Source organism: Microcebus murinus, chromosome 13 (assembly GCF_040939455.1).
Source record: "Microcebus murinus isolate Inina chromosome 13, M.murinus_Inina_mat1.0, whole genome shotgun sequence".
Lineage (NCBI taxonomy): Eukaryota > Metazoa > Chordata > Mammalia > Primates > Cheirogaleidae > Microcebus > Microcebus murinus.
Window position 1 is genome coordinate 41286378 of NC_134116.1, and position 24025 is coordinate 41310402.

General features: G+C 33.0%; 1 protein-coding gene across 2 annotated transcripts in view; it reads left to right on the top strand.

Moving 5' to 3' along the window:
- Positions 1 to 24025, top strand: part of DACH1 (dachshund family transcription factor 1) — a 408633-nt gene that overhangs the window by 148577 nt on the left and 236031 nt on the right. For both annotated transcript variants that reach the window (XM_020290319.2, XM_076009384.1), the window contains exon 2: positions 21521 to 21636. In XM_020290319.2, coding sequence (XP_020145908.2) covers positions 21521 to 21636 — 116 coding nt within the window. The remainder of the gene's footprint in view (positions 1 to 21520; positions 21637 to 24025) is intronic.

Genomic DNA, 24025 nt, shown 5'->3' on the forward strand with positions numbered 1-24025 from the left:
AAGCAAACAAAGTTATTCTGAAAAACAATTTGGTGAGTGAAATCATAAAGAAAACATTAAAGTTCATATTTGTGAGAAAATAAATTTTATTTTTGTGTCAAACAGCATGTAACAAAGATGGAGAATAGCCAAGTAATCATATCACATGTTGTTGCTAAATTTCAGATACTAAAAAAGAAATAGCAAACAAATTGGGAAATTATGTCTCACTGTTTTGATTAATTCAAATCTCAATATTTACAAATATGCTATCTTTGTTGGGATTTCAATTAAGGAGGCTGTTATTAAAAAATGTATCTTAGTCATTGTAAAAAATACAAATATTTCTTTTATTGTTTTCTGACTTAAGTTTTGTAGCAAGTTTTATAAAAAGATTTTCATTTTTTATAATTTTTATTTCAAAATATTAAGGGGTACAAGTGTTTTTGTTTCATGGATGAATTGTATAATGCTGAAGTCAGTGTGCCTATCACCAGACTAGTATACATTGTACCCCATAGTTAAGTAAAAATTACAAATATTTTATCCAATACATTCAATCAATACCAATTTCTTAAAATTAAAAAGAATTAAAAATATATGTACTCTCATTTTTATCCCTTTCTGTTTCCTGATTCTTTATAGAATCTCAAGGAAGATGTACATGATAAAATATCACTCAACCACTCTGAAACTATATAGGGTTATGTTATTAGTTCTATAATGTTAACATTAGAAAGTAGTTTATCCTGATTGAATTTTTATATGACTTGAAGCTAGGTGGTAAGACTAGGGAATATTTATGAGGAGAAGGCTGTGGTTAGTAGATTTCTTGTTTGATAAGAAAAATGGGCTGTTTCTAACAAGAAAATAATATAGATGATATTGCACAAGGGTACAGAAGAATAAAGATATAAATTAAAGTGATGGAGAGGAGGTGGCTTGTGGAGAAGAGGGAAAAGGAGATATGAATTGAGAAGTACACTTATGAAATTTATATCATATGATAATTATCAATTGTTTTAATGAAGAAGACTTCATGACATGCTGCAAAGAGTTTAAGCTTGATAAACTTGATTCCTAGGGAAAAATACTTTTCATATATGGATGAAAGTAGTAGTTCCAGAGTCTTTTGGCTATTTAACAGCAGAAATAAATTTTCCCAGGGTTTTGCTACCAAAGGATTAGATGACTTTCTTTGGTAGTTAACATATTGCTTATCTGCCTATGCATTCATTTATCAGCTTGGGCTATGTGAATTCAATGAAGAATTCAAATCCACAAAAACATTTTTGAATAAATTTATTTTTAATGATGTTTAATGATTTTTAATGATGATTTTTAATGATGTTTAAACCACTTTCTTCCATATACTTCTTCAGTCCTTATCAACGTACTATCAATATAAGCAAATACTCATTTACAAATTAGTTTCTTCAAGGGAAGCTCAGTGTACTGAGAGATGTAGCTAATAGCATTCTGACCACTAAATAGTGCTGTCAGAACAATGTTTTCTTGTTTCTGTTCATGAACTTTTTAATCTTACTCTCAACCTGGAGTCACTGGATGAATAAAGGTCAAAATCTCAACACAAGATATTATTAGAGGAAAACCAAGTCCAACACTTATAACAGTTTACCTTGACAATAATCATTGTGTGCTTCTTAGCTGTTTGATAATTTTTGGTCCTGTCCTAGACATTCTATCTTAATCATCATTCTCTTCAAACACACTGGATTGTTCTTTATATATGTGGTATGAAATATACCTTGGTGTTAGTTTCGACATTGCTACCTTAAAAATGTAAGTGTTACCAGGTGCGGTGCCGTACTGCTGTAATCTCAGAACTTTGGAAGGCCAAAGGCAGAGAACTGTTTGAGGCCAGGAGTTCGAGACCAGCTTGAGTAACATAGCTAGACCCCCATCTCTACAAAAAATTAAAAATTAGCCAGGTGTGGTGGCACATGCCAGTAGTCCCAGCTACTCAGGTGGCTAAGGCAGGATGATCACTTGAACCCATGAGTTTGAGGTTGTAGTGAGCTGTGATGATGCCACTGCTCTTGCCTGGGCATCACAGTAAGACTCTGTCTCAAAATATGTAGAAAGATTAGGTCTTTACTCTTACTCCTATGCAGATTCCTTTTCCTCCCCACAGCTATTCAAGGCTTGGGGTTTCTTTTCACAAAAAGTTTGTTTACTTCTGATGCATTATATCTGAAATTGAGCTCTAGCCTATATGTGCTGTTACATATTAAATAGTTACAAAATATAATTATCTTATTTATGATGCATCATGCATAGTCAGCTTTACCTACACACAACAACCACCACCCAAATCTCAATGGCTTATGACAATCAACAGTTATTTCTAGCTCACGTTGCTTGAGAACTGCTGGTCAGAGACTTCACTGTTGAGCTCTGCTGTGGTCTGTTGATCCACGTGCTCTCTTGGAAGAGAGCAGAAGCTCAGGAAGGAACAGAACTATGCTGGTGCATGTGAGACTTCTCAGCTGTGGCATATGTCACATCTGCTCACACGGCATCGGCCACAGCAAGTGCCATACCAAAGCCCAAAATAAAAGGGGAAGAAAACCTTCTAAGACGAAGAACTGTATTTTTCTCATACTACCTGTAGCAAAGCATGGCAAGGACATGGAGGAAACAGCTAATTGTGAACAGTAGCATTTATTAGTAAACATGAATTTATTAAATGCCTATTATACTTTGATTCTGCTGAGATGCTACTAATATATGCCATACAAGTAAGAAAATTAGAGTTCTTATTTAGAAGTGAAGTTTTGAAAAGAGAACCTAACCAACTACTATTTTAAAATCTATTATAGATTGAGATGGCAATAAATGTGTTAGAATATAGGTTGTTACACAGATATTTGAAAATCCAGTCATATATATTCCTAATTAGTTCCTGAATAAGAGTGACAAGGCTCTTTAATATGAGTCTCATATAACCTCTTGGAATGTTATGGTCTAATAATTTTTTCTCTTGTGCAAAATTCTTGTGAATTGATTAAATTGACTTTGGAAAGGATCTATTTTTTGCTCACTAATTTTAAAGAAGTAATTTATGGTTTAATCCTTTAAAATAAAATTAACTCTCCGTTTGGCAGCATCATTTATGCTGTTGTCAGCACCACCTTTTCCTAAGATAATTATTATCATGTGTTTCAAGAAAGATGTTAGGGTATATTTCAATGCTTTTCTTTTTTTTAATCAGCATTGTTCCTTGTCTCAATAAATCTCTATTATTATACAAGTTCAATGCTACCTTCTGCGTGACAATATTTTCTGCTTCGATGTAGAGGAAAAATAAATTTAAAGTAATTGCTTTCAGAAGTTTATTGTTTTATAGGACTGTTGTAAGGAAATAGGATGCAAAGCATTTGTTAATGTTTGCTTGTTAAGCTTACTGAAGTTAGACATTTATATAAGCCCAGAATTACTTTCTTTCTTCTATGTTTTGTAGTACTTTAAGCTAATCAAGAAAATAATTCATTGGTGGCAAACTTTTGAAAATCATTTCATAAGAAATGTACATTTAAATTTACTGTATGATTTTCATTTTAATTTACTATCCTAAAGGTGAAGTTTGTATGAAAATGGTGTGCAATTTAGAGTCATTTTAAAGTTGAGAAATTATTTTGCATTTTTCAAAAGTCTTTAGAGGGGAATAATTTGAGTTTAGCATATACATTTCTTGTGGTTTGCTTGATTTTTAAAAATGAATGTTGTAACAGAATAGAATAGAAAAAATGGATTTTTATAGTTTTATTTATATACATGTTAAAGACATTATTTTGATGAAAAGAAGAGGAAGAAAAAGAGAAGGCAGATAGCAGAAACCAAAGCACCCACACTGTATATGTGTGCATGTGCACAGGTGTGTGTGTATACACACCTACAGATTTATATAATTTGGGGTTGGCTAGTAGTTAATGGTGGTTATGGAGCTGGAGGAGCAAGGTGGTAGAGTTGGCATCATGGCAGTTGATCTTCACATAAAAATTAAACATTATTGCAATGTTGCAGGAGAATAGTGGATAAGGAGTTTAGGCTCCTATATCTAACAACAACTATACAATCAAACATCATAAAACAGGATGGAATTGAACAATCATTCACACCTCGTCATGAAACCTAAATTTTTTATTACTCTTTGAATTAATTTAGCTGTTTCCCTACCCATATTTTATCATCTCATCAGGATTATTGCTGATTTTTATTTTCATCTTTCTACCTCATAGAAACCTTACTTATCTTTATTTCTACTCTATCATTGTAGTATTTATCTTAAATTTCTTCTCCAAACCTGGTTACTCTTTTGATTACCTCATATCAATCCCCCTTTTGTTCTATCACTATTTCTCATTTCCTTTTAACATTGATCTTTCTGGATTCCATCTTTGATGCTTAAGTGATTTTCACTTATATATCCGAACAAGGAGCCATCAAATGGAAAATATTTTGTAATAGGACACAGGGTGATATGCATCATTCATTATGAGAAAAATGTGGTAAATATAGTATTATAATTTTTGGAAAATATATGCATCTGAAGTTACATGTATTAATTATAAATGTGATAATTACTAAATATCATATTGAGTTATAAAATCTCAGATGTAAATAGGTACTTACCTAAGAAAATATCTTGATCATGTTGTCATTTAATAAGCATTTTTATTTATTAATTTCATATAGGTAAATACATATATAACCATTTATGAAAAAATCAAGTTAAGTGAATTTGTGTTTTTGTTAAGTAATTGTTGTCCTTGCATATACCATATGCCTTTTGCATATACCTTATTTAATAGCCAATTGCATGTATACAAGCAAATTATGAATATCCATTATATGCTTTAAGATCAGGAGATTTGATAAAGGTTTATTAGCAAGTCTGATTTTAAATTTTGAGTCATATGTCAGTTTTGTATTTTTTATTCTAAAATTGCAGAAAAAAAATCCTAGGAAATAATTCACTAGTTAAAGTTAAAAGTTAGAAGTCTTTAAATTAACTTGAGTCAATTTAAAGTTGAGATCCATGGATTTTGCTATTAACTTACTAAAAGTTAATTGACTTTGAACTTCTCTTTACTAATTAAAAGCTAAGATGGGTCAGGGACATGAAAAATTTGAGAATATCAACTTGTATTAATTTTTATTTTTAGATATCAAGTTTGCATTGTGTATCCTAACTACATGGGGCGGCGGGGACGGCGGGCGGGGGGGGGGTGAGATAAGAACGTCTTGCTTTTTGCAATATTAGAATATTAGTGTATCTGTGCATACCAGGCCTAGTCCATGTAGTCGCTGTGACCTAACCTAATCTATGGCATGTCCTCAAATGTAACTGTAAATTAAGGTTGCTTATTTCTCAACATATTCCTAAACTTGCTGTCTCAACAGCAAATTGTCTCCCAGTTTTTGCTGAGATCAATTTTTTTCTTTGCCTTTTCTTTTTCCCTGTTCTCAATCTATTTGCTAGCTGCACAGATTCAGCTCATATAGGCAATGCCAACATGTATTCAAACTCTGTGTGTGTGTGTGCTCACAGAATCTCAGAGTGAATTATTCCAGGTGATCAACAGTGACTAGAAAACAACAGAAAAGGTGCAATTAAAACTAAGACCATGTAATCAACTGTTTTAAGCAGCAGAAATTCAGGAATATAGTTAAATAAGAAAAGGAGAATTGTTTAAAAATTTTTTGATGACAATTAATCAACATTTTGACATAGAGTGAGAATATAGCAATTATATATATTTGGCTGTAAAATATATCTGGAAGAACTAATGCAAGTTTTGAAATTCTTTCCATATTTATGCATTCCTATAAATGTGACAAACATGTGTATTGAAGGCACCATTTCATGTATTTCTTCAAACGTTATGAAAAGTTTTGTGTGAAGGCTGAAAACAAGAATTGCATTGATTTAAAATATCTTCTATAGCAATACTCTACCATTGTCTTTTTTCATTCTGTTCAGATGAACAGCTTACGTACCAGGAGGGTTTGCTTATGAAGTATTTGCCACATGACTGAGGTAGAGTAAATCCTATCAATGAACCCAAGAAAAGAGTAAGGAACTTCTATTTCAAAGAGGCAGATATATTATACTACTGTGTCACTCAGGTCTTCACATTTAATAAAATTCATTGTTGAGATCTAAACAAGCACTGTGTTTGGTAAAATGTGAAGCTAGTTTTCAGAAGTCAGGCTAAATATTAACAAAAAAGGAAAAACAATTTCAATATAGTCTGACTTCAAGGTGTAAGTGAAGATGAGTGTTTCTTTAATGAATGTAGCAATCCTATATTCTATAAATATGTCTATATTCATTTTTAATCATTTTTTTCTTATAAGAAGTTTTTGACATTATATGTTGCAGCAAAAATGTTATTTGCATTTGTGGTTCCACTTGGTATATCGGACCATTGAAGGCTGAACTTGTCTTGAAGTTTTCCAATTTATGGAAGGCAAATAGCAAAGTTATATATTTGATCAATAAAATCTAGATGTCATACTCCTAATATTCAAGCAGCTTAGAATGTATTTCTAATTATTTTTTCTTCATTCATACTTTTCTAAAATAAAATACTCCTCTGTACATACACAATTTAGTTCTAACATTTTCACTTGGTTCTCTTTCTGGTATTTGAAAACTCAGTTTTTTTAAATAACACTGAATCTACCTCTGGATGCTGTACACTTTTCTTGTTTTCATGATTAAAAACAACACATATACAAAAACACAAAAACTTTTTCATCCCCAAATATTTTTAAAAAATTAAAAAGAAGAATCAAGAAGAAAGTGAACATAATATGTAATTGAATCCACAAGAGGAAAATCACTGAGAGCATATATTAAATGTGATCATACTATGGACTAACCTGATACAACACACAAAAATCTACTATGGACATGTTTTGGTATCTTTTTTGCCTAGTTTTCTAGAATATGTATTTTAAAGACTGACTAGAATTTCAGTCTATGATACACTATAATTAATTACCCCAACCCTTTTAGGGTTTTATTTTTGCATACTCTTTATCTCTTTCATCATTTCTTCAGGATGAATTCGTAGATTTGTCAATATGAAAGTGTTGGTGTGGTATATTGAGTATTCATATTTTAGATTTTGATGGCGCTAAATGGTCTTTGAGAAATATATATATTTACATCTAATACTATATATGTTTATATATATATATATATATACTTATACCAGCATAGTATCAGTATGTTTTAGTTTTCCCAGTGTGATGAACATAATATGATATTTTGTATTTGATTTTATTTAAATTCCTTATTTACTAATAAGGGTATAAATCTTTTAAGATGTTTATAAATTAATACATATTTGTGTCATTTTCCTATAAATATTCATTTATCATTTGATTTTGGATTCTTCATTGTTTATAAATTAAAGGTACTAATTCTTGGACATATATTAATATATATGTCATTGACATATACATTTTTATATTTTGTCACTTTTCTCAACATTAATTTTCTTAAAAATGTTAATTTATATGTATGTAATTTATCAATCATTTTCTTAATAGTTTCTGGTATTGATGTCATACTTATAAAATCGTTTCCTATCCCAAGGTTAGTTTTCTTTTCCTCTTGTGTAATTTTTAAGCTCAAAATTATTTAATATATTTTTAAATGCATAAAATGGAAACTATTTCAACTTTCCAAACTGCTAGCAAATCTTTTGACACCAATTTTTTTGAATAATATAGCCTTAAAATGGTATTAAATGTAATATTTTAGGACTTTCATATATAACCATACATGTATAGGAAAGAATCTGTGACAGTACAGTGTGCTGTTTTAATCTAAAGGTCGTTTACTTTTGATAATTTGGAAACCCTAGCTTAAATCATGTGATTAAAAATACACACTTTATTATGGAAGTGTTAATTAAATTTTTAAGTATATTTGTCCAGACTTTTTAAAATTTTATTTTTAATTGTCATGGATATATAATAGTTGTATATATTTATCGGGTACAAGTGATATTTTGATACAGGAATACAATGTGTAACCATCAAATCTGGGTAATTAGGGTATCCCTTGCCTAACCATTTATCATTTCTTGTGTTAGGAACATTTCAATTTCACTCTTTTAGTTATTTTAAAGTATACCAGAACTAACTGTTGACTATAGTCATTTTGTTGTGCTATCAAATATTGTTCATTCTAACTATCTTGTCTAGATTTTTAAACCAAGTTTGAAAATGTACATATTTGGGTGTGGAATACCTTGACTCATGATTTCAAGTTTGACAGATTGCCATCAGTTTAAAAATTTATGGATTCCTCTTTCCAACCACATCATTTTGAAGAGCTAAGACAGATCCAGAGTATTCAGTTAGAGTTAGGGTAATGCAAAGAAGGCAATAACTCAAAAGCCTTCCACTTTATCATCATTATCAAGTTGGCACCATACAAAACATTCTGACAAGTTATAGTCCCAGCCTTTCAGGTACTTAAATAACTACTAAGACAATGTAGATTCAGATGGCCATGGATCAACAATGAACATCTGTTCCTTCCTTCGTCCATTCATTCAGTTTTTTAATTTAGTAAATATTTATTGAGTCCCTACTCTGTGTCAGATAATGTTCCTGTATGCTGGAGATATACAAGTGAACAAAAAATTCAAAATTCCTGCCCTATGTAATCAAGGATGGATAATTACAATAAGTAAGAAAATAGATATATAGTATTTCTGAACACTGCTCAGGATGAAAATGCAGTGGAGTAGGAGAAGGGAGCTATTAAATGGACCCAGTACTACTCTCTATAGTGGTTAGGGAAGGTGAGACATAGAAATGTCTCACTGAGGAGCTTTCTAGGAAGCAGCAATAGCAAGTGCAAGGGTGTGGAGATTCAATTATTTTTCAAAATAATAAAACTATTTCTAAATACTAAGTATATTCAGAGTGATAGAATACAAATGTAGCCTTAAAGTGAATTTCAAAAATCATCTAGATATGGTTAGTTACTTCTGATGTAAATCTCTTGAAGGCTGAAACATTTTTATGATTAGCATGGACTTTTGCTCAGATAAACCTGTTTCTGTTCAGTTCTGCTACTTTAACAGACTATGTCCTATTCAAGTTACTTAATCTCTCACCAAGAACCATTTCATTCATCTGTAAAATGGGCATAGTGATAATATTTATGTCACAGAATTATTGTGAAGATTAAATCATATAATGAGTGGCAAAGTATTTAGCATAAGGATGGTTACATAAGTAAATTCGGTTATTGTTATATCTCTTGATTATACTAATTCCTGTTTATTTATTGATCAATAGCTGAATCATAGTCCCCAAATACTAAAAAAGCATGCCTTAATAGTGTTGTTTAAATTGACTAAAGCACAACAACTTACATTTAAAGATGACACAAATATACAAGTACCAAGAATTCTACTGAGTACTTTATATATTGTTTCATTTAATTCAAGAAACTTCTGAGATGGAAATATTAGTATTTCCATTTTATAAATAAGGAAGCTGAGACAATGATATGTTGAAGTCCAGTGTGACAAAGAATAAAAGTATATAACATAATGATTGAGATTTTAAAAGCAGTCTCTCCCCAGTATTCCAGGAAAAAAATAAATTCATAATAAAATGAAGTCTATTCAAGCTTCACAGGGCAATTGCCAATGTCTTCTACAACTTTGTGGTTCAGGTAGTTTATGTCATAATTTCTTATACTGTCTAACATTAGTATTAAAAGGCCATTCATTAAAGAAAACACTTTCACAAAGTATTAAATAAAATTCAATTAATGTAAATCATATTAACAGCAATGTTTGGTGCTTATGTAACATCTATGTCAGGTAATGAATTAAGCATGTTATTAAATCTCTGCAGGCTGGAACCAGCAAATGTTTGTCTATCTTAATATCAGTCTTTTATTAGTTCACAGGTCTAGAATCCTCACAGGAGTATCAAAAAGTTGTCAGGAGGTCTCTGAATTCTGGGCTTGGTATCTGAATCTCTGTGCTTCAAGACCGTGTTTCTTGACAGCTCCCCATGCGTTACACAGTGGAGGGGAATGGCGGATGTATTTTTTTTTTATATAACAGGTTTCTCAAACAAATTAGTTATGTACATTTTCTCCAGAGGTGGCAGGCAAATAACTTGTCAGTGGAGGGTGAAGACACGCATTTTAGGTTGAGTCAGACATCTTGCCTCTGCATTCATAAGCAGGAAGACAAGATTTTCCGAGTTCTGATTTAATAGGTTTTATTTTTTACCCTCATTTGAAATTACATCTCTAAGGAAGAATAGTTTTAAACAAACATAACCATTGTTTCTACTTCTGTGATTTATGTAGGAAGATGCTTATACAGTAGTACCCTTTATCTGTGGGAGTGACATTCCAAGGGGATACATTCCAAGACCTCCAGTTGATAACTGAGACCATGGTGACACACACACACACACACACACACACACACACACACACACACACACACACACTATATGTTTTTCTATACATAAATCCCTACCTAGGATAAAGTTTAATTTATAAATTAGGTACAGTAAGGGATTAACAATAACTAATAAAATAGAACAAGTATAACAATGTACTGTAATAAAAATTTTGAGACTGTGATCTCTCTCTCATTCAAAATATCTTATTGCACTGTCCCCACCTATTTTTGGATGGCAGTTGACCACTGGTAACTGCAACTGGGAAAAGTGAAATCGTGGATAAGAAAGTACTACTGTACCAAATTGTTGTGTATATATGTGTTTGTGTGTGTGTGTGTGGTGTGTGTCTGTAGACTTTACCAGAAATTTATGATTATGGTTGCTTTATTACATAAAGATTGATACAAACTTAGTGTAGTTTTCTCCTCCTCCTTGTTGTTGGTTTGCTATAATTTCTTTGCAAAATATTTTCTTCTCATATAGCAAATAAATATGGTAACAATTTTGATCAAGGTTGAGATAATACATACTTACAAAAAATGAAATAAAATTTGATTGAATAATTAATTGAGTAATAAATGAATTTTCTTGTTATAGATACAAACCCCAATTACAGCAAAATATTGAAAGGGAAATGGGTTAGTTTCCAGTTAGATTCAGATTTTGTCTATATAGTTGATTATATAATACCAAATTGTGTTGTTTTTAAATTTCCCTAAAACAAGACATCACAAAAAAAGATGTATTTAAAGTAAGTAAACAAATTATGATGTCCTAAAGATGTTCAACCAAAATCAGTGCCTACCACGTCTACCACATTTCCCCTAGTCAGAAGTATAGTGATCATATGGAGAGATATGACCTATAAGACTATTAGAGAATGATTATATGCTAGGCTATGTGATACTACCCATTCTAAAGAAATAAAAATGAACATGGGTTTGAGTAATTAAGGACTTCATTACAGAAATGTGCATGCATGTGTGCGTGTGTGTGCATGTGCGTGTGCGTGTGTGTGTGTGTGTGTTTGTGTGTGTGTAAGGTGGGGTAAGCTTCTGTGGACTGTTTCCTTCTTAGCACCTTTTCCTCTTGTTTAGTTGGCTAACTCCTGCTTTCTCATCTGTCCTGAAGCACCCAGTGATGTGTCCCCCCAACACTTCTTTGGAACATTTACTACAGTATTTAATATTTCTTGTAATTCTTTATATACCTATCTGTTTCCCCAAATAGACTGTGGGCTACTTGAAGTCAGGAATAGTATCTTACTGGTATTTCCAACACATATCGTAAGTTCAGGCACATTAACATGTTCAATTAATGTTTGTTGACTAAATTAACAGGCAACTATGCTACAGTAACGTCAGTATTGTGTGGTGCTCAGGCGTTGGCCTCTGGAGCCTTGGTTCGCAACCTGGCTCTGTTACTTTTTATGTGTGATATTGTGTAAGTAAATGGTTTTACTTTCTGATGTCTTAATGTCCCATCAGAAGAATAAGGATAATAATAGTACCTATCTCAAAGGTTTGGTATGGGTAGTAAAAGAGTTAGATCACACAGTGAATAGAGCACAGTGCCTGGAAGTTAGACAGTATTAATTGCAATTATTTTATTATTTTTTCTATGATTCCAAAATGAAATGAAAACATTTGGGAAGAGGCTGTTCAGAGTGTTGGAAAGGGCATCTCCTACAAAGGAGAGTTGGATATTGTTTTGAGATTGCAGCAATATTATCGGTGCCCAATTAACAATGATTTACAAAATCAGAATGATAGTCACATTTATGTGCACATTTATGAAGAGGTTCTTGGCATGCGCCATTGAAATAAAAGACTGAATGCATTGCTTTTGGTTCAAGCAAAATATAGCCAACTGTAATAGCTGAGACAATCTAGTCATTTGAAATTTAAATTGAAAATTCATAAGAAATAACACTTTTTCTTTGTGATTATGAAGTCCATAACCAATCTTTTGTATAAAAGATTGCTTTAGATATCATATGTTTTTACTAGAATACCTTTTAATAGTAAATTTAAATTTTATAGAAGATGGTTTTGAGATATGACAGGAACTGTGAGAAAAAGCCAATAAAGTATTAACTTTCCCCCAAACTTGAAGCCATTTATAACTGTTTCTTATTATTTCAGGATTTGTCCTTTTGGGGATTCTAGTGAGCTTTTACACATAATTGTAAAAAATATATGTTGCGGGTAGAATCAGCTGTGGGCTGAAAGACTTATGGGGAAGAAAAGAAAATTCTAAGATGATGATAAGGTTAAAAATATTTAGATTCTAGACAAACAGGTCATTAAATGAAATTTGCGAACAGTATGCATTCTGGGAGAGATATCATATATGTGAATGTATAATGCTACATAAAGGTAAAAATAAGTAGCATGAAATTTTTTGTTTCTTTAAAACTGTAAATTGCATGAAATTGCTTTTTAGTATCAGAAAATATTCATAAAATGAGTATATTTTTATTGACAAATTACTTGATATACTTTTTCATTAAGACAGGTTATTGCTCTGTCGCCCAGGCTAAAATGCAGTGGTGTCATCATAGCTCTTTGTAACCTCAAACTCTTGGGCTCAAGTGATCCTCCCACTTTAGCCTCCTGAGTAGCTGGATCTACAGGCATGTGCTACTATGCCTGGCTAATTTTTAAAATTTTTTTGTAGAGATGGGAGTCTGGCTGTTGTTGAGGCTGAACTCCTGGGCTTAAATGATCCTCCCACCTGGGCCTCCTAAAGTACTGGGATTATAGGGGTGAGCCATTGTGCCCAGCCCTTGATATACTTTGTGAGGGATCATTTACCACTGACGTAAAGAATTCCACCTGAGGCAAGAATATACCAAGACCCCTGATATGTTAAAGGTTAATCTCAAAATATATATTCGCTAATAGATCTTAAACTAAGGTTAATGAATAATTCTGAGATTAGTATAACTAATATATTTAATGGGTTTTAAAGAATCTCCTTAATTGGCCCTAATGTATAGATTCAAAAAAGAAGGAGGACTTACAAGCTTTTAGAGGCTGGGATATCCCAAGTCTATAACCTAAGACAGAAACTCTCTTTGGTATTTTAGGCTGTCCTTAATTCTTAACACTTATACACATGCTTAAGAGTGGCTTAGTTACATTCCAATATGTTTTAACTCTTATTTGGGGGTAATTTTTTATTCAGTATTTAGTAGCTCCGATTGAGCTGGTGACTTCAGCTATTTTGTCTTTGGCCTTCAAAACAACTTTTGTATTTAAATAAATTTCCTGTACTATTTCGGTTCTAGACAGTGTGACTTTTGAGATCAGAGGCCACAATAATTCTTTCTCACCAGAGTAGCTAATTTCAATTCCTGTTTATTTTTTGTTAGTGATGACTTCAGTTTACTAATGTCAGGTTTTGGTTTTTTTTTTTTGTAATTGTTAACTTTTGCATTTCTTCTATTCCAGAGTCAAAATATCTCAAGTTAGATGACTAACTGCTTTGCAGACCTTTCCTTTGACCCAGTTATTTCTTACATTGCTCACTGTTCAGCTTAAACCACAGAATTTAGTCAAATATGTATGCAGGGTTATTAATAGATAAGATATTAATAGGTAATGGTAACCAAAATCCTCAGGATGTATTGGTCAGTATAGGGCTGAAAGGCTAATAACTCCACATTCTGGCATCTATTAGAATATGTGAATTACTATTTTCCTGGTCCCTGGAGAATAATTCTCATGTGACAATTCTCATGTGATGTATGACACATCAAACATGGTTTGATAATGTTGAGGAATTTTAATAATTTGAATTTAAATCATACTGTTGAGTAGCACACATTCTTTTAGAGCACAAGCCTCTAAACAAACAAACAAACTCCTTGGAAATAACAGGTTTTGTGATGAACTAAGTTTAGTAAATGCTTATTTAACACATTCTTGGAGATGGGTAATGCATACTAACATAGTGAAAGCTCTGAGAACTTGCACCACAAGGCTTAAAATCTTTGAGAATGTGTCAAGTTCTTCCACAAAACATAGGTATGCTTCATAGACTTAACTGGACATTTCCCAAATTAATTTGAATGCAAAAGCTTTTTATTAAAATATGTTTAAATTTTTTCCATGGAATATATTTACTCTGTATACCTGTTTATGTATTTGTTCAAAGTAATGTACTAAATTACCTCTGTGTAGATAGTTGAGAGTGCTGTGTGTTCTGCTCATGAGCCAGAAAGCTGAAGGTGCTGGCCAAGTGTCCCCTGGTCATATTTTTAAGTGCCTGCCTCATGGAACTCTGTATTTGATGACCATGGAAAAACTTCTATTTATTGAGTTAGTTAATAGTCTATTTGTACTGAGTACACATGATTGGGACACATACCTACACAGAGAATACAAGAAGTGCAAACAAACAAATGTGGGACATGAGAATGAGAAAGTGTTCATATTTGTCACCATTTAAAAAAATAATGTATCCTTTAAAGTTTCTCCATCTTTAGAAAAAAAACCTCCATGCAAAGGAAAAAATAATATTAATCATAGGACTTCTGGATTATTTGGATTGCTGAGTTTCATAAAATTGAAAAACATTTTGACTAACAAGTTAACTAACAAGTTAACAAGTTCCCTTTCTAACAGAAAACTATGCATGTATAAATTGAGGATTATAAATCAGCTGCTTCTTTTGTTGAAATGTATACACACACACACACATTAATCTTAGGAAATCCTTTGTATCCTTTTGCGTTGCTAGATCTATTCCCCGACGTTGATTTAGTTGGGAAGATATCAATGATTATTTGTACTTTTCATGTTTTAGGCCTATTTTAGAGTTCCCACAAATATAGCAATTTTACACATAATCATCTGCTTTTTGGCAGATATTTTAGAACTCAAATGGAAAGGAAAGAAAGATTAAGAGGACAATTATGTGTGGTTAATGATATAGACAGAGGTAAACCTCAGGCACTGATGAAGTAGAGCCAGGCTCATGGTTTGTCCACAATAAAGTCTCTGAAAAATGTGTTAGGGGTTTTCATACTGTCAAATTAATTGTAAGATTGTTTTTTATATTTTAAACATAATATATGCTTATGTCAGAGAAATGAAAATCTTCATATGTAGAAACAACATATATTCTTCATGCGGAGATAACCACTCTGAATATTTTAGTATGTTTCTTTTTAGTATTTTTTTCTATGTGTATTTATTGCATACTTTACCTGATTTCTCTATCTCCCTTGTGTTCTGATCTGTCCACATCAGCAGGTTCATCTTAATATCTTGCTTTTTTACGATACTTTGAACATGAACTTTTCCCCATGTCATCATAAGCTCATAAACATCGGTCATCACTCCATGATGTTCAAATGGGTATGCAAATAATTAAGCAAACTGTATCTTTCCAATCAGAGATAAATTATTTATCTGTAAATATGTAATATTTAATATATAACATGATACAAGTATGTGTATATAAAGTTCTCTCATATCTTGGTTTCGTAGAAGCAGTTTACTAGAAAACAAATAAACAGAATATAAAGAGAGTTGGAGCTTTCCTCATGTAAATAGATTGGAGAGGGCAAGTGAACTCTTGAAGACTAGCAAGCTGCTTTCACTTCTAAGTGCTTGTTAGTGTCCCAAGACTAATCTAAATGCTCATTTACTGCCATGTATTTTTCAGCTACACTGTTACCCCACAGACTATTCAATTTTATCTTCCTCCCCAAAGAAGGGCTTGTGTGTTTATTCTCCCAATCCTAATGTCTAGCCCTGTGCTTGTATACAGTAGTTCTTTGCTCCTGAATGAATGAAGGAATGAATGGTTGAACAGAACCCTTTTTTCCTTTCTCCACACAGGTAGGATTCAGACTCAAAATTTCTTCTGGGCAGCTACTTTCACATTTCCCATTTTGTAGCCACTGTAGCCTCCTTTTAGATTTTACTTGCTTCTGTGCCCCAACTCTTAGGAAGAGAATTGAATTTAGTTTCTTAAAAACTACTGAAGAGATTAGCAGAAGATTATGTCTATGGAGAAAAGTGGGGATTGAAAAATTACTCTCCCTCCAACATTTCAAATGTCTCTCACTATTTTGTGCACTAGCCTTTTATTAATATCCATTTTGTTTTATTTTGTTAAATTAGGTTTTGATTTCGCCTTGAATAAAAACAACAAGTGGCTAGGAAGAATTAGTAAATATTATACAGTTATGGGAGGAAGACTTATTAGCATGAGATGGATTTAGTGATGTAAACTAAAGAAAGAAGATGGTGATCTGGTGTGTATCTGTGTGTGTGTGTGTGTGTGTGTGTGTGTGTGTGTGTGTGTGTGTGATGGGGGTGAGTTTATTCAGAACTGCAGGAAAGGTTGTACCTGGGTGGGTTTCTAAGTGTTTGGGGTCTTAAGTGTGGATTTGGACATCTCTAAGCTATTGCTTTCCCTCTTTTAATATAGATGTTTGAAAATACTAAAGGCTGTACTATGGCTAATGTGCAAAGCTGGCAAAAACAATTACCAAAGTCATAAATTGTGACTTTATTCAAGCTATAAAGGGTAATAATTTATTTAAGTGAGGTCTTCTGTCTGATTAGAACTAGGGGAGTTCAGCTTGCTCTGATCCTCTGGCATAGAGCTAGGTCACTGCTGTAGATAAGGATGGGGGGAAAGTGGCTACTATTGAGGCAATTGATCGTTCCAAAAGAAAATAGTTTTGTTGATTGTTTTTCTTCCTCTTTTCAGTTATATTTTTGTTTTTCTTTCTAAGAATAATTGATTTCTAACAAAGCACACAAAATATTTGTTTTAAATCCTGATTTAATCAGATATTCTGAGAGATTAGGTAAATTAATTCAGGCTGCACCTTCTGGTAAATTGATAAAGCTGATATTACAGCTAGATTCACCCAGGCAACGAAATCTGTGCCTCTGGCCACAGCAGTACACAAGTTCTCTTGGTAGTTCCCTAAAACTCTTTTGGAAGGAATTTGAATATTCAAGTGTTTTACAATTATCTTTTCTGAAGTCCTCAACTCCCCCTAGAAGTTAGTGGCCAAGATTGAAGCCTGTCAATAAGGGTACCTAACTGTAGTTTGTGAAGGGATAGAGGAAAGTTATGTTAATACAAATATTTTCCAACTTCCCCTCAGCCTATGTGTTGTGTGTAACTCTAAGGAAAGGTTCTCAGTAGTCTTATTCTTAGGCAAAAGGGTAAATGACTTACTCATCCTTCCTAGTCTTTCCTTTCAATCCCTTCCGTTCCTTGCTTATGTATCTCAAGACTGTGCTCTCACCTAATTGAAAGTAATCCCCAGTAGGGTGTTAGTTGATGGCTTTAGGGTGTTACCATCACCAAGAGTATTTGCATTTTAATGAAAGGTTTTAAAAGAACTTACAGCTTTAAGACCAAAAGCAATAAATCTCTATTGGTGGAATTTGAGGCAATGTGATAGATCAGGCAGGAGATATCTGTGGTGAAAGGAGCCCACTGGGTCTATTCTAATCACAGCATGAATTAAAGTGTTCCTACTTAGTAGCCTGACTTCTGCTTCCAGAGTGAGGCCTGTTAGGACAATTCCTGTGGCCAGAATAATAAAGTACTCTTAAATAGTTTCATTTTCTTTAAAAGCAAAACAAGTTAAAGGGCTAAAAAATTTCAAATCTTTTAACTTCCTTTTTCTTTCTTACTTTCTTCATAGCATCTTGCTTTAGATCTCTTGAAGCCTTTATTTTCATTTTCTGGGCTTGAGATTTATGAGATTTAGCATTCTGTTTAGACTCAGAGTTCCATTTTCTTTTGTGTGTGTGTCTTACTTTTCATTTCCTGGAAACTTCAGGACCTCTGGAATTGATGAGGTAGGGTACTTGAGGAATTTTGGGGAAATGGTTTTACAAATAGGGTTAAAATTTATTTAAATACAGAGAGTGTACTGAGCACTGAGCTACGTTCTAAGGACATACAAACATATTTGATGCACTTTCTTCCATGCAGTCTTGTGAGTAAAACAAATAAGCAGATTACTGCATTCAGTGTAGAAAGCGCTATGACAGAGTTGTTTACCATAGGCTATCAGTGCGTGGAAAAAATATTAACTAGAATTGATTAGTAAGAAGGATGATTACGGCTTAGCCAGGTTTAGCTAGGTAAAATGAGGATGAGGATGGCATGGTGTAGAAAAGGGCTTTGGTGACAAAGGAGGCAGCACCTATAAGGTTAGGGTTCTAGGAGACCAAAGCAACCCAGGAAATTGTTAAGAAATTCAGTAGGGCCAAATATAAGCCATGAATGTGGAACTAAAAGGGTGAAATTAGAAATCTAGGCATGGACCAAGTATTGGAGGCCCTTGGTGCCATGCCAAGAACTGTGAATCCAGTGGGGAACCACTGATATTTTTAAGCAAATGGAAAACATGGTAAAATTTGCATTTTACAAAAATTCTTCTGGAATTAGCATGGAGAGTTGGAGGCTCTGGAGTGCTACAAAATTGGAGGTTAGTTCTTGGAAGATTTTGGAATGCTGGAACAGTAGATTAAATAAGAAATGAGAAATTGATCTGGAAGGTAGGAGTAGAGACATAGAAGAGAAAGTAGATTGGAAAGATACCTTCATAGAGATGATATTTGAGCATTTGAGAGAAGGAAAAGACAGAGCTGAGTCCCAGATTTTTGACTTAGTCAATTAGGTTCCCTTTTGCTGAACCAGGAAAAGTAAAATAGGCTTTAATGGGACAGATGCTGAGTTCAGATTTGGACAAGCTGAATTTTAGGTTATTATAGAGTATCTAAGCAGAGATTTCCAGTAGATAAGCATTCATCTGTCTGAATCCCAGGAGAAAGATCTGGGCCTTAGATGTATATGTAGCCCTTAGTCCTTACTATCCAAGTGATGATGATAGAAGAGATCACTCAGGAAGAAGGGAGACTACCTGAGGGCTATTGATTGACTGCTGGCAAATAACAGGAACTAAAACCCAACTAAGGATGAAGAAAAATAATGAAGAATAAAAAGTATTAATAGTAGCTAGAGAACTACTTAAGAACAATAAGAAGAACATTATCCTTACACTATCCCTATTGGTTAACAAAATGCAAAAGAACAATCTCCTTGTTCTTGTTCCAAAGATCTCCAGGATCTGGCCCCAGGCAATAACTGTAATAGTCTCAATCTAAACTTAGCTCATTTCAAATAAACTAGTATATCCATACAATTTCATGCTTTCATTCCTTTCTCACATTCTCACTCAAGTGCACTTTTCTTCTTCATGTCTCATTCATCCTTCAGAATTCTCTTCTAGGCCAGGTGCAGTGGGTCTCGTCTGTAATCCTAGCACTGTGGGAGGCTGAGGTGGGAGGATCACTTGAGGTTAGGAGTTCGAGACCAACATGAGCAAGAGTGAGAGCCCATCATTACTAAAAACAGAAAAAATAGCCGGGTGTTATAGTGTGCATCTGTAGTCCCAGCTACTCAGAGGCTGAGGCAGGAGGATTGCTTGAGACTTGAAGTTGGAGGTTGCAGCGAGCTATCATGATGCCATGCAATCTACCCGGAGTGACAGAGTGAGACTCTGTCTCTCTCTCTCTCTCACACACACACACACACACACACACAAAACACACAGAAACAGATTCTCTTCTAATGACCATCTTCCTTCCCACAACATGGAAGTATCATCATCCATCCTGACTTCCAATTAGTATTTCAATTGCAAGGTTCTTATGGGAATTAGTACATTATACTTTGCATCATAGTTGTTTATGGATCGAATTCTCCCCCTTTGGCAAGACTACAAACTTCTGAAGACTAAGAACCCAATCTCCCAAATTAGCTTCCATAGTGCACTCTTTTGAAAATAGCAGTTAATAATTATTTGTTCAATCACCAAATATATTGTATATCTAGATAAAAGAGATTGGATCTCTTGACTTTGGATGAGTCACGACAAACATGGAAATGCTTACTTATGTGGATATATCGGGTAGTTTTGATATATCTAGGCACACACTGGCCAGATAAATGATAGAAGAGCATGCTTTCATAAAAGCATATTTAATTATACAGAGGCAAAAAGTGGAAACACAATGCTAAGAATTTACTTTGGAAATTTTAATATTATATTATTAATGTTATTTTCATACAAGGATGTGAATACTTGTCTCCTCTTCACTTCTGCTTTTATAATTTCAATAATTAATCTTGTGCAACGGGCGTGGATAGCACAAGAACTGCTAAAACACAAAGTAGTTTTATTTATCTTGAAGGAAGATATAAGATGCTATTTGGCAGTTTCTCAATGATGTTCTACAAATAATCCTAGCCTTTTCAATGTGTTTTAGAATATTAAAAGTAAGGAAACTTAGCGAGGGGGGGGGTTCGCTTAAATAGAATAAGGGTTAAATGATAACTTGACTTATCTTTCAAATGACAAAAAATAAAGAAATTGCAAGACCTTTTCACACATTAGATATGTATTGTCATTTATCATCTGGATATCAGGCTAGCAGTGCGAAGTAATAAAACATATCATCGAAAAATGTGCTATAGGTCTGAATCACTCTTTCATTCCACCTCCCAGCTAACTGTAGTATTAAATCAAACAAGCAGAACATTTCCTTAGGCAGCCATTGCCTTTTAATTTCCTGAAGAACCTTAAAATATCATTCATTACAAGTACTACACATATTTGGTTTTTAAAAGTCTCATAAATCAATAGCAGGCTGACTGTAATAATTATTACAAGTTAGTGCATAATTTTCGTGCTGAAGGCTGCATGCAGAACTTTAGCATATGCAAACGAGGCAATTCAAACTGTGTATAGATATTAATATGAAGAAGCAGGTAACGAGGTGCAGGCTATGAATTATGCATCAGGAGTGGCTGATATTCAATGAGGAAAATGAATTCAGCATGTAATCTAATTAGTGATGGAAGTCTATTACATCTAACTGCAAAAGCAACCGTCCTTGAAACAAATTTATTTACAGTCCATGTTACCACTTGAAACAACTTTGAAATGATGTGTAAGACAACAGCTTAATTGTAAAAATTTTTTGTTTGTTTGTTTCAGTTCTAGACCTGGAAGGCCTCCTAAGAGGACTCAAAGTGTCACCTCCCCAGAGAACTCTCACATCATGCCACATTCTGTCCCTGGCCTCATGTCTCCTGGGATAATTCCACCAACAGGTGAGCATGCTACTTATTTATGCCAAAAATATTAAAAATCAGCTGATGCCATAGCTTTTATATATACCTGTGGTTATGTTGATATTTATACACATCAATTATATTTTGTGCATGCCAAGATAATGTTGCTAATGACAGTTTATTTCAAAACTGCATTATGATTACCACCATTTGTTTAAAATAAAATGAAAGAAGTTTAATTGAGCACCGTGATAGAAATTATTTTAATGAATCCTCCCACAACTAGCAAACAAGTTATTATCCCTATTTTCTTGTTAAGGAATTGAAGTTCAGAAAAAAATCAGTGACTTTCTCAAGGTCAATAAGCTGGTCACTGTCAGTGGTTATTCAAATCCAGGACTCTGGATTCTAAATTTGTTTCTCATTCCATAAGAACTCAGAAATGGATAGACATGCATCCAAAAACAAAAAAAAAAAAAGAGAGAGAGACAGTGACTGTGTCTAGTAGAAATATTTCCTATCTCCTAATTTTTCTCAAATTGATAAAATTTTTTAAAACCATTTGAGGGTTGTTGATTTCTAGAATTTTGAAAATGTATAATTAAGTGAAAGAATAGTCTTGACTGCATAAGCTCCATATCATGATCAACTCTAATAATGCACTGCAGCAACAATAACTCATTTGATTTCCACCACCTGGATATGTTCATTTGTTCTTTTATTTACATAAACCTATGTTTGCCTACCTTTGATGTTTCATTAGGAAATGAACTAGATCCATGAGCAAACTAAAATAACAATGATATTATTATATAAACATATAATATTTATATTAATTCTTGTTTTCATGGAATTTTATTGAGAAGATACACAGATAAATGTCATGTAACATGACTGATGCAATAAAGATAAGCTGGCAAGATGAGAAGAGTGTTTTCCTTTTTAATCTGAATTCCCTGGGCTGTATTTTTTTTTTTCTTTTTAACTTTTGTCTTTCTGTATGCTCTTACATAATCTTGGGTAGTCTGATTTCACATTCCATATTTGGATGAAATTTCCCTTAAGTCAGTGACTATCTCTAACTTGCATTTATTTTTGCAGCAACGTCTGAACAGTTCACTCACCTTTGTGGATATTTATCAAACATCATTTAAATTGAATTTTAAGCTATTTCAGCTATTTGTTTATATATATATACATATATACATACACATACATATGTATATATAGCAATGCACCAAAGTTTCTTGATAATAAATAATTGAAATTCCCTTCCATGGAGCTTTGTATGTTTATGCTAACTTTTTGCATGAAAAATTGAGATATAGAAAAATGAAACCAGTAGCTGAAAATGAACCAATCACAAGGCAGGTATCATCCTTCCTGTTTGTCTAGTTAGTCATGTTTCTCAAGTAACTGAATTTTACTGCCTGATACTCTAATTCTAAATTTGGGATTTGGAAAAAAGCATAGTACTTTGTTAATCTTTGATTGTTTATATTTAATTAAATGATAACATTTCCTATTTCAAAAATGTACCTTTTTGGAACTACATAGGAAAATCTTTTGTACTACTTATGAACATGTTAATTTTTCACATGTTTTATTATTGAAAGACTTGAGTGTGGTATACGAAAGGCCTAAGAGCCTTTGTGACATAATTAACCCCTTAATGAACTGTGGTTTGGAGTCTTTTTTTTTTTTTTCAGAAAATAACCATTTAAATAATCCTTTTTCTGTATTTGTTAAGCTTGTATTGACTCTCAATTGTTACTTAATCATAGCTATCTTAAGGGCAAAAATGTATCCTATAATTTGTTAATATTAGAAAAGCAGAAATCTGGTTCCAAATTGTCTGCCAATATTTAATCTTTTAAGGTGAAGATTATAAAATACTTCATTACCAAAGCAATGATTAAATAAGATAATGCCATAAAAATCTACATATAGCAACACTTTCACCTAATTAATACCATCAAGTAACTTTGGGATAAATGTAGTTTCTAAATAAATTTCACATTCCAAAATCCCAAATGAAAATATTAGGTCAATTTTGAAAGATCTCTTTCTGAAATATATTACACACTTTCCTGGCTTGGCAAACACAGACACTGAAGATAGTTTCAATTTGGCTCATCAATATGGTCATTCATTTTTGAAGTGGGATCATTTCAGTTATTCCAATTTTTTTTGCATTTCTTCTCAGATATGCTTTCTTACTTTTGTTCTTTCTAATGTGTTTTGAACCCACACATCAGGACTTCTGTCAAGCTTACTTGAAAAAGACCTTAAGTAGTCATGTTCTAGAGAAGAATGAGGAAATCAAGGGTCACTCTGAGAGTAGACTAGATTAGAAAGGGGGGGTAGTTCAGTGTTCTGTTAGCCCCAGAAAATGGCTTTAGAACAGAGTGTGTGAGCTCACTACTGC